Raw genomic sequence first — 12195 nt, 5'->3', positions numbered from 1 at the left:
TCACTGCAATCTTCACTCCATGGCTCACTGTAATCTTCACTCCATGGCTCACTGCAATCTTCACTCTATGGCTCACTGCAATCTTCACTCCATGGCTCACTGCAATCTTCACTCCATGGCTCACTGCAATCTTCTCTCCATGGCTCACTGCAATCTTCACTCCATGGCTCACTGCAATCCTCACTCCATGGCTCACTGCAATCTTCACTCCATGGCTCACTGCAATCTTCACTCCATGGCTCACTGTAATCTTCTCTCCATGGCTCACTGTAATCTTCACTCCATGGCTCACTGCAATCTTCTCTCCATGGCTCACTGTAATCTTCTCTCCATGGCTCACTGTAATCTTCACTCCATGGCTCACTGCAATCTTCTCTCCATGGCTCACTGCAATCTTCACTCCATGGCTCACTGTAATCTTCACTCCATGGTTTACTGCAATCTTCACTCCATGGCTCACTGCAATCTTCACTCCATGGCTCACTGTAATCTTCACTCCATGGCTCACTGCAATCTTCACTCCATGGCTCACTGCAATCTTCACTCCATGGCTCACTGCAATCTTCTCTCCATGGCTCACTGCAATTTTCAATCCATGGTTCACTGCAATCTTCATAGATTGCAAAGATCGAGTCAGGGAGTGAAGCTACAGCCTTGCACTTCTCCCTGTTTATTTTAATGATCAATTGGGGGCAAAACCCTGAATATGCTGACTGATCAGAAGTTTTGCTATATCAGAGGTAATCTTTACCTTTGATATAGCAAAACTTCTGATCAGTCAGACGCTGATTCTGACAACAATCCCAAGATATAGCCAGGTGAAACATACGGCATCTGCACTTCACTCCCTGCCAATCAAATCCCACTTATTCCCTCCATTATAATCTATGGAGTGAATGAGTCTGATATGGGCGGAGTGCGCTCTGTGCTTCACTTAGTTATATCTCATGATCCAGCAGCTCTCTGGAGAGAGACCCAATGCGATCTTTAACTTTTGACATGTCAAAATGTAATTTATTTTGTATGTTATTATAATAGGAGTCTTCAGATGATGCCATTATGGTCAGTCTGGTTGTTATATGGGCATATTTATGGCAGTATAGCAGAATTATTTATGTTTACAATATGACGGTGTTATCTATTGTGCGTGGTATGGCAGAACTATTTATAATGTGATTATAGGGGTCTTCTGATGTTATCATTATGGGCACACTAGTTATATGGGCATATTTATGTGCTGTATAGCAGATTGATGGATTTATGTATGCATTATAACAGTGTTATTTATTGTGTACTGTATGGCGTAGTCAGTTATCATGAAATAATAGGGGTCTTCTAATGTCATCATTATGGGCACACTAGTTGTTATATTGGCATATTTATGGCAGTATAGCAGAATTATTTATGTTTACAATATGACAGTGTTATTTAATGTGCGCCCATTGTGCTTCCAACTATTTATGATGTAATGACAGGGGTCGTCTGACGTTATCTTTATGGCAACTCTGGTAGTTATATGGACGTAGATCTGTGCTATATAGCAAAATTATTTATGTAAGCAATAAATATGACAGTATAATTTATTGGGCACCATATAGCAGAATTAGTTATGATGTGAGGATTGGGTTTTTCTGTCTTACGTTGTGAAACGTTCTAATACTATCATACAGGCACTCTCACTGTATATGGGTGTATTTGTGTGCGTTATAGAATTATTTGTGTTTACAATATGACGGTATTATTTATTGTGCGCTGTATGGCGGAACTAGTTAGGATGTCATAATGTTATCCTATGGGCATACTAGTTATATGAACCTATTTATGTGCTGTATAGCTGAATTTTTTCATGTTTACAATATGGCAGTGTTACTTCTTGTGTACTATATGGCAGAACTAATTAGGCTGTGATAACAGGAGCTTTCTAATGTTTTCATACAGGTATGGCCCCCTCTCACTGTAAGGGGATATTTGTGTGCTTTATGGAATTATTTTTGTTTATGGCAGTAATATTTATTGTGCACTGTATGGTGGAACTAGTTATGATGTTATTAAAGGAGTCTTCTAATGTTATCATATAGGCATGCTAGCTTTTTTTTTAACAATTTTTAATGTTTACTATATGACAGTGTTATTTATTTTGCACTATACGGCAGAACAAGTTACACTGTGATAATAGGAGCTTTCTAATGTTTTTGTACACTCACTCTCACTGTATATGGGCATACTTGTATGCTTTATAGAATATTTGTGTTTACAATGGGACAGTATTATTTATTTTGCACTGTATGGCGGAACTAGATATGATGTGATTTATGGAGTCTTCTGATGTTACCATTAAGGGTACTCTTATTAGTGATATATTTATGTGCTGTATAGCAGAATTATTTATTTATGCGCACATTATGACAGTGTTATTTATTGTGCACTGTATGGCGGAACTAGTTATGATGTGATTATGGAGTCTTCTGATGTAATCATTATGGGCACTCTGGGGACATCATAAGTGATATATTTATGTGATGTATAGCAGAATTATTTATGAGCACATTATGACGGTGTTATTTATTGTGTACTGTATGGCGTAATTATTTATTTGTACAATATAGCAGATTTTTAAATTTTTTTCATTCATAATCATTGCCTGATAGGGATATAAGATGTCAGCAAGAGACAGATATATTTCAATTTACGCTAAGATGTATTTGAAGGGGTCAGACATGAAGCTGTGATGCTCTGATTAGTCGTAGACCGGTGACCTAGCACGCCGCCACTTCACGCTAGCAATCAGCGGTGTTGCGGCCCCCAACTATAGGACATGTCTGTACACAATCCTCATCTTCCTGTTCATTTTGTGTTTCCAGCTTAAAGAACAAAAACAACGGCGATCTGATCCCACCAGTTATGGAGCAAACAGTTTCCTACTTGAAAGCGAAAGGTGAGATACGTCTTGTTGCTCAGTTATTTCCATGTACAAGTATGGCCATGTCTCCTCTGATCCTTATTTATGTCTTCATTGAGAATTCCCCTTTAAGGCATCAGTATAATGTTCAGGTTTAGCCTTTCTATTGGGGATTGGATATGGGTTTGGGTAGATGGAGAGTTTTCAAGCTGCTACACATCTGTTCTTTATGGGAAGAGGGAGATTCCACTTGTGGCGGCTTATCTCCCCAAGAACCTAGGGTCAGGCAGTTTAAATTCAGCATGCCCCATCCTTCTTACTTAAGCCACCATACTCAATAGATGTCGGATGGTTCTACTAAAATTAGTGGGTTTAGCTGCCATGTCTAATGTGCATAACCACTGTATTTTTAATTTTTAATTTTTTTCATTTCAAATCAACTGGTGTCAAAAAGTTATATAGTTTTGTAAAATACTTTACTATTACTATTTAAAAAATCTCAAGTCTTCCAGTACTTATCAGCTGCAGTATGTCCTGAAGGAAGTGATGTATTCTTTCCAGTCTGACACAATGCTCTCTGCTGCCACCACTGTCCATGTCAGGAACTGTCCAGAGCCACAACAAATCCCCATAAAAAAACCTCTCCTGCTCTGGACAGTTCCTGACATGGACAGAGGAGGCAGCAGAGAGCACTGTGTCAGACTGAAGAGAATACACAGGACAAACAGCAGCTGATAAGTACTGGAAGACTTGAGATTTTTTTAAATAGAAGTAAGTTGCAAATCTATATAACTTTCTGACACTGGTTGATTTAAAAAAAGAAAATTCTAATAAATAAACATTGATGAATAATATTATAAATAAAGATATTTTACTTCTCGGAACGGCCTGTCTCAGAAAAGATCATCCCGGCCACTCGGCTGCTATTCAATAAATAGCATAGGGATCCCGGCCGGAGTGTATACCATGTATATACATACCAGCCGGGATTTTCTCGGCCTGCAGCACAACGTAATTTCTGTACCAATCACGGCCGTTGCAACAACTTACATTGTGTGAACATGGCCTCTAACTGCTTTTGATGCAGACTGTCTACTCTGTTTTCTGCCTTATCCCATCTTCCTGTCTAGCATACATCCTCCTATAATGGATTTCCTGTCCTGTTGTACAGTCTAGCTAGGAATTCAGGCAACTCTTTGCCCCTACTCTACTATAACCATAAAATAGAATTAGCTGAATTCCTAGCTTGAGTGTACACAGGAATAGTCTGGAGTAGGACCTGAGACATGGATTGTTGAACAACAAAAATAACTTGCACCAGTGCATGTTCTACAGGGGTCCGAGTATTCATTGCTTCTTGGGCACAATATAGTGCCCCATGGAGGTACCACGAAGTGTACTACGGCCTACTCTCCCTAATAGGAAGTAAACCGAATACCACCGTGAAAACATTGGGGGAGATTTATCAAACATGGTGTAAAGTGAGACTGGCTCAGTTGCCCTTAGTAACCAATCAGATATGGGGACAGTTCATCAATGTACAATTATGCAATAGCTGGAGTTCCCCTTTAATTTTGTTTAGCTCAGCTACATCTAATTCCATTAATAATCACATTAGCATTGTAAATGATCGGGAAGCGTTATCCTGTAATCCACCAGGGCTAGACACATGCTTCCTGCCTATATTGCCTTGACCTTGCAGCAAGTGGAACATCTAAGTACCAGGTTATAGATGGAATTCTTGCCGCAGTGACTCATCCTCTTACATCCTGGAGTGCTACTTCTGGGTAGTGAACTCCGGGCTCTGATAACTCTGGATTTTTTCCTTCTTCTATTGAATTTGCATTTTTTAATAGAGACTGATTGTGTTTTTTAGTCAGATATTAGGATATTCCTTCACTATGTTGTGGTGTCCCACCATGGGTGTTGCTATTGGTTGCACCCTTCGCAAAAGCCTGTACTTATTGTAAGTGGGTGGTGATGTAGAAGTGATAAAGTTTTGCCACTAGATGTCGCTGTTATAGGTATGTGTGCTCAGTGGCTGCACGGCTGAAGTATGTAAAGGGTTACATTCTACCATCTAGCAAGTGACCGGCCCTACCTCCACCATAACACCGCGGGGGCTCACCACACTGTCACTGAGGATCTGAAATCCTGCTGGGTAGGACCAGAGATTAGCCAATTGCCACTTTCAGACAATAAAAAATTAAATAAAATTAAAATACAATAAAAAAAATCTAAACTGGTCCCCTACATGTGTATGAAAAATAATAAGTAGTAAGTAATCATCTTACTCACACACACCCCACCTCCCACCCCACTGTTACCATTGATCTCCACTTCCTAATCTCATCTTAAAGGGGTTGTCCGGCGATAAAAAATTATTCACAGAATAACACACATTACAAAGTTATACAACTTTGTAATGTATGTTATGTCTGTGAATGGCCCCCTTCCCCGTGTTTCTCCCCACCCACGCTAGACCCGGAAGTGTGGTGCATTATACTCACCGCATCTCGTGTCGTCCACGGTCTCCGATCGTCAGCAGTGACGTCTTCTTCGGGAGGCCGGCGGATCTTCCCGAGTGCCGGCCGCCCTCTGCAGCGTCATCCGAAGCTCAGCCGCGATTGGCTGAGCATAACTGTGCTCAGCCAATCGCGGCTGAGCGGCTGATGACGCGGCCACGTCATCAGCTGCTCAGCCGCGATTGGCTGAGCACAGTTATGCTTCGGATGACGCTGCAGAGGGCGGCCGGCACTCGGGAAGATCCGCCGGCCTCCCGAAGAAGACGTCACTGCTGACGATCGGAGACCGTGGACGACACGGATCAGGTAATGTATAATGCACCACACACTTCCGGGTACACGTGCGGGGGTGGTGGGACACGGGGAAGGGGGCCATTCACAGACATAACATACATTACAAAGTTGTATAACTTTGTAATGTGTGTTATTCTGTGAATAATTTTTTTATCGCCGGACAACCCCTTTAATACACAGGAAATCAAGATAGGAACCAGGATACAGAAATCAGTGAGGAATCAGGCACCATCTTAATGGTGGCAGCAGTGAATATGGGTGGGGTTGGGGTGAGTGCTGCTTTTTTTTATTTAATTTTACCCAGTCTCCCCCCACCCTTTTTTTTTTATTCCTGTATTCAGGTTGTGTACGGTATTACATCTGTTTTCCATTTACCTTAATGGAACTGAGCTGCAATACCACAAAAAAACTGTGGACAAGAGTGGCGCCGTTTCTGGAAGAAATCAGGCCATGTTTTTGTAATCCCGGATAACCCCTTTAGGCGATGAATATTTATTGTACACTACACTCTGAAAGTAAATTGTCACTCTGCCGCTCTCATTCTGCCCGTCTTCTCCACATTTGCATCATAGTTGATCCATTTGCATTTTTATGCGCTGTAATTAAATAAACACCTAATAAATTCCCATTAAAACGTATGCAAATTGCGACTCTAATGGTTCTGCCGGTAACCGCTTAATGACCCTTCACGACATCAACAATCATTGTGAACGTGGCAGAAAGAGATCATCGAGGTTCAGGCCAAATATGTCAAATCTCCGTATGCCTCCCTCCCTCACCTGTGAAAAAGTTTTTGCACCCTCACACCCCACCCCCCCCCCCCAGAAATCCACACAATTAATTAAATCCACACAAGAACTCATTGCATAAATATTCACCCCCTCAGATTATTCCCTATAACATGTTTAAAGAGGCATGACTTTTTGGTTTTAGAAAATCCTTGTGCTTCCCATGAAATATCTGTTCTGAGAACTTGTGCTTTGTGCCATTCCTCTGTTGTTACTCCTAGGAATGTGTAAATAAATTGACAAGTGGGCGTTACCTTTCCCTGAGGCAATGGGGTGTGTCTCTACATTGTGGGATTGTCTAGTTTCATAGTATTAACCATCTGATCTAAAGGTCCCCATACTCCCGTGGGGTCGTTGGCCGATGTATGGGGATCTCCTGACCGATGATGCCCAGGTCGACGTGATTGAAATTCACGTCTGACAGCATTATTTCGGCAAAAGAGGAGCCTGTGGAGCCTTATTGAAGAGTCTCAAAACACAGGACTAGCCAGATATCCCTTCGGGAAGGACCCAGCCAAGGGGCAGCTCCCACCTAAACATTATTTAGAGAGAGAGAAGCCGTGGCGTGAGGCTCTCTCCCCAAATTTTCCTGTGTATGGGGTGGACGGGTGCCTGTCGGGCAGATAACTGATGGTCGGACAATCATTCGACTGTCAGTTATTGATGGTGTACTGATCTGCCCCAGCCACCCCAATTTTTTTAGTGACTTCATTTGGGGCTCTGCAGTGATGAGCACCAGAGTCACATCACTGCAGAGTGTGGTGTCCTACCACAGGTGTTGCTATTGGTTACACCCTTCAGAAAAGTCTGTACTTATTGTACTAAAGTGGTGATGAAAGTAGTGATAAAGTTTCGCCACTAGATGTTGCTGTATTAGATGTGTGTGTTCAGATTCTGCACCCTCTAGGACGGGTCCCCCAAATCTAGTGGGCATAAGGTGGTGTGAATAATCATTAGAAGGGGTGTTCCGGATTGGTAGTCCCGCCCCCAATGCAACAAACCACCTAATTAGCATATGAGTTAATAGGCAAAATTCCAGAAAAGGCGCTGAGGAACTTTACCCCGAGCACCTGGTACTCTATAGGGAGATATCAGAAAGTTGGGTCCCTTCTCTTTCTTGTATAAATCTAATGGTCCGACGTTTTGCAGCATTGTGCCACTAAATGGATAACAAAGAGAAAGCTCCTATACATCTTCTCACAAAATGGACGTTTTTGGCATTGTTAGCATTCCTGGATAGGGATAAGAAATTCAGGGTTACACTTTTCAGGGCCTTCTTACTTTTCCATCATCCACCTGCAGAGTGTCTCCTCTCTACAGGTGCTACAAAGAATTTACCTCACAATTTACCTCACAATTTACCAGATTAACCCCTCGCATGTCCCCTTTTCCTTCTTCCAGGCCTACGGACAGAAGGACTCTTTCGAAGATCAGTTTCCGCTCACATCATCAAAGACATCCAGAAGCGTTATAATCTCGGTGAGTGTTCCCCCGTAGCGATGTGCGATCAGCGGAGCGAGGCGACACTGAATCTATCTGACGCTCATTTAATTAGTTAATCATAAAGCCATTTGTAATCTCCGTGTCGTGTTAGCGGGAGATGTATGGAGGCCGCCAGGGGAGACAGTACCAGGAATATACAGGGGGGGGGGGATGTTGATTCCCATAGAAGAGACATTAGTCATTAGGTCCCAATGTAGAAACTATGAAATATGGCTGTGCCCCTTACACCTTCCTCCTCCACCATATGGGCCATACGGTGCTTATCGTGAGGTAATAAATTGTCCTTCCTCCTGACATCGCCCTCTTCTTTCCTGTAAAGACGGGTGAAATGTCACGACCGCTGAGATTATTACAGGCCACTAGCAATTATATTTTATATTCCCGGCGGCGGCCATATTAGACGGTGAAGTATGTCCTGATGTGCCAATATGGTGTGCGGCTACAATCATACCGACATGGTGAACTATAGTCTATAGATCCACAGACTAGTACTGCATGATACTGTCTTGTAATGTCAGAACCAGTGGTGTCATGGAGCCAGGACTGACTCCTGCCATGGCTCTCTAAAGCCTACAGAAAGCGTACATAATGGCAGGCCCGTTGCCATGGTGATAAAAGTTATATGACTGCAATATTGGGGGGGGAGGGGTGTATAACTAACATTGTGGTCATGTGACTTCCTATCATATGTCATGGTGACTACTGGCTGTCAACGAAATTCTTCATTTTGTTTAAAATATGTCCCAAAAAATCATTATTTTTTTTTTTATTTATTTTTTTAAATGTGCTAAATTTTATTTATTTACAGATGATAAATGGGGTGGGGATGGAGATTACCCTTCCTTCAGCTAACAATGTAGATAACTGGGATTACTTCTCCTTCTTGTAATACTCTGGACAGGGATTACACTTCCGTCAAGTAACACTATGGATAACTGAGATTAGGATTCATGTGTAATACTGTGGATACCAGGGATTACCCTTCTTCCCTCACATAACACTGTGGATACCAGGGATTACCCTTCTTCCCTCACATAACACTGTGGATACCAGGGATTACCCTTCTTCCCTCACATAACACTGTGGATACCAGGGATTACCCTTCTTCCCTCACATAACACTGTGGATACCAGGGATTACCCTTCTTCCCTCACATAACACTGTGGATACCAGGGATTACCCTTCTTCCCTTACATAACACTGTGGATACCAGGGATTACCCTTCTTCCCTCACATAACACTGTGGATACCAGGGATTACCCTTCTTCCCTCACATAACACTGTGGATACCAGGGATTACCCTTCTTCCCTCACATAACACTGTGGATACCAGGGATTACCCTTCTTCCCTCACATAACACTGTGGATACCATGGATTACCCTTCCATCACATAACACTATGGATACCAGGGATTACCCTTCTTCCCTCACATAACACTGTGGATACCAGGGATTACCCTTCTTCCCTCACATAACACTGTGGATACCAGGGATTACCCTTCTTCCCTCACATAACACTGTGGATACCAGGGATTACCCTTCTTCCCTCACATACACTATGTCATTATTATTATTATTATTATTATTATTATTATTATTATTATTATTATTATTGTTATTATTATTATTTTCATAACAGTTTATTAATTATTCAGAGAAAACCTCCACTGACTTTTTTTTTCTTGACTCTATTATTCCACGTCTTGAATTATTTTAATTTTCCGGCTTCGGCTAAGACTCAATTACAGATCACTGCAGTCGTGTGATAAGCGGCTAAATATAAATGAGCAGAACCAATCAATATATTCATGTCAATCCACAGGGAAGCCGGTGAATTTTGATGAATATGGAGATGCGCACGTCCCTGCCAGTATCCTGAAGACCTTTCTGCGGGAACTCCCAGAACCCCTGCTCACCTACAGTTCTTACCGGACTATCCTCGAAATCACCAGTAAGTCCCATTATGAATAAAAGCATCTCCTGCCCAACAAATATACCACTCATTGTAGTGTTCAACAAGCTTCTCCTCCCTCCCCACTATCATAGCATGCAGTGTAACCAATAAGTAGGAAACTGCAGCTTCATCCCCCTCCTACCCCATCTTACTTGTCGGCTCTTTACTTTTTTAGACGTGGAGAGCATCTTACGGGTCAACAGCTGTAAACAGATCGCACACCAGCTCCCGGAGCACAACTTCGCCATCCTCAAATATCTCATGTGCTTCCTTAACCTGGTAAGTACCTCAAAGTTATTGGACAATCACGTAATAGGAACTGATTGTCTCTGACCAGGCGCCGTGGTAAATGAACAGCTAGGATGTTTTTTTGCTATCGGGCCCTTGGTGAGAGAAGGTCCAGTCCTGGGTTGCTACTCAATGGAAGAACCTATCCAGGACTCTTCTTACCAGGATCACAAAAGGTCAGGGTTTGTGTAAATTTTCCCCTCAAAGTGGGTATTTGTGAGCATGGGGGGGGGGATCTGGGGGCTTAATGTCCTGATTTTGGGAGCCTTCTAGGAGCCTAGTAATTAGCTGTAGTGAATTTTGAATTTGCCTACAGCACCCCCACAGGATGAATAAAGTATTACATAGTGCCCAATGAATTATATCACCATGAGTCTACTTCCTTAAAGGGATATACTTGGAATCAACCGTTGTAAGAAAGTTATACAGATTTGTCAATTACTTCTATTTAAAAATGTTCCTGTCTTCCAGTACTTATCAGCTGCTGTATGCCTTGCAGGAAATGGTGTATTCTTTCCAGTCTTACACAGTGCTCTCTGCTCCCACCTCTGTCCATGTCAGGAACTGTCCAGATAAGGAGAGGTTTTCTATGGGGATTTGCTGCTGCTCTGGACAGTTCCTGACATGGACAGAGGTGGCAGCAGAGAGCAATGTTTCAGACTGAAAAGAATACATCACTTCTTGCAGGACATACAGCAGCTGATAAGTACTGGAAGACTGGAGATTTTTTTGAAGTAATTTACAAAACTTTCTTGTTTATTTGTTTTTTTTTTCACCAGAGTACCTCTTTAAAAGGGTTTTCCACTATAGAAAACCCATTTCTATATACCCTATCAGGGCTCCAGACTAAAAAATTTACCTAGGAGCCATTGGCTCCTAACCTGAAAATTTTAGGCGCCAAATAGAATATTTGGTCGCCAACATTTTAAAACATGTAAAATTAATGTTATGTTAAATGGGACTTACTGTGTGCAGAGGCCACGGCAGCCTCCTCCTCCTTTAGATTCTCTCTTTTCTTAGTTTGAAAACGTTCAACATGGAAACTTGCAACTTGACAACCATATACCCCCCTGCTGCCGGTGTGTTCCCTCAGCCAGCTGCCATCTTACCGGCAATGATCTAATATATATATATATATATATATATATATATATATATAGCCCCCGGCAGCCGATGACATATAGCCCCTGTGGCAATGTATATGGGAAGTGGTACTGTGCAGTGTATACATACACACACACTGAGGGAAGTGGTACTGTGCAGTGTATATACATACAGACACTGAGGGAAGTGGTACTGTGCAGTCTATACATACAGACACTGAGGGAAGTGGTACTGTGCAGTCTATACATACAGACACTGAGGGAAGTGGTACTGTGCAGTGTATATACATACACAGACACTGAGGGAAGTGGTACTGTGCAGTGTATATACATACACAGACACTGAGGGAAGTGGTACTGTGCAGTCTATACATACAGACACTGAGGGAAGTGGTACTGTGCAGTCTATACATACACACTGAGGGAAGTGGTACTGTGCAGTCTATATATACAGACACTGAGGGAATTGGTACTGTGCAGTCTATATATACAGACACTGAGGGAAGTGGTACTGTGCAGTCTATATATACAGACACTGAGGGAAGTGGTACTGTGCAGTCTATATATACAGACACTGAGGGAAGTGGTACTGTGCAGTCTATATATACAGACACTGAGGGAAGTGGTACTGTGCAGTCTATATATACAGACACTGAGGGAAGTGGTACTGTGCAGTGTATACATACAGACACTGAGGGAAGTGGTACTGTGCAGTCTATACATACACACTGAGGGAAGTGGTACTGTGCAGTCTATACATACACACTGAGGGAAGTGGTACTGTGCAGTCTATATATACAGACACTGAGGGAAATGGTACTGTGCAGTCTATATATACAGA

At 42.2% G+C, this 12195-nt stretch overlaps 1 protein-coding gene across 3 annotated transcripts in view; it reads left to right on the top strand.

Moving 5' to 3' along the window:
- ARHGAP8 (Rho GTPase activating protein 8) overlaps positions 1-12195 on the top strand; it is a 54122-nt gene that overhangs the window by 39075 nt on the left and 2852 nt on the right. For all 3 annotated transcript variants that reach the window (XM_069967886.1, XM_069967890.1, XM_069967884.1), the window contains exons 9-12: positions 2862-2935; positions 7908-7985; positions 9832-9960; positions 10139-10242. In XM_069967886.1, the coding sequence (XP_069823987.1) occupies positions 2862-2935; positions 7908-7985; positions 9832-9960; positions 10139-10242 (385 nt within the window). The remainder of the gene's footprint in view (positions 1-2861; positions 2936-7907; positions 7986-9831; positions 9961-10138; positions 10243-12195) is intronic.

Source organism: Dendropsophus ebraccatus, chromosome 1 (assembly GCF_027789765.1).
Source record: "Dendropsophus ebraccatus isolate aDenEbr1 chromosome 1, aDenEbr1.pat, whole genome shotgun sequence".
NCBI lineage: Eukaryota > Metazoa > Chordata > Amphibia > Anura > Hylidae > Dendropsophus > Dendropsophus ebraccatus.
The sequence above is the reverse complement of the archived record's forward strand: the minus strand, read 5'-3'. Positions and strand labels throughout refer to the sequence as shown.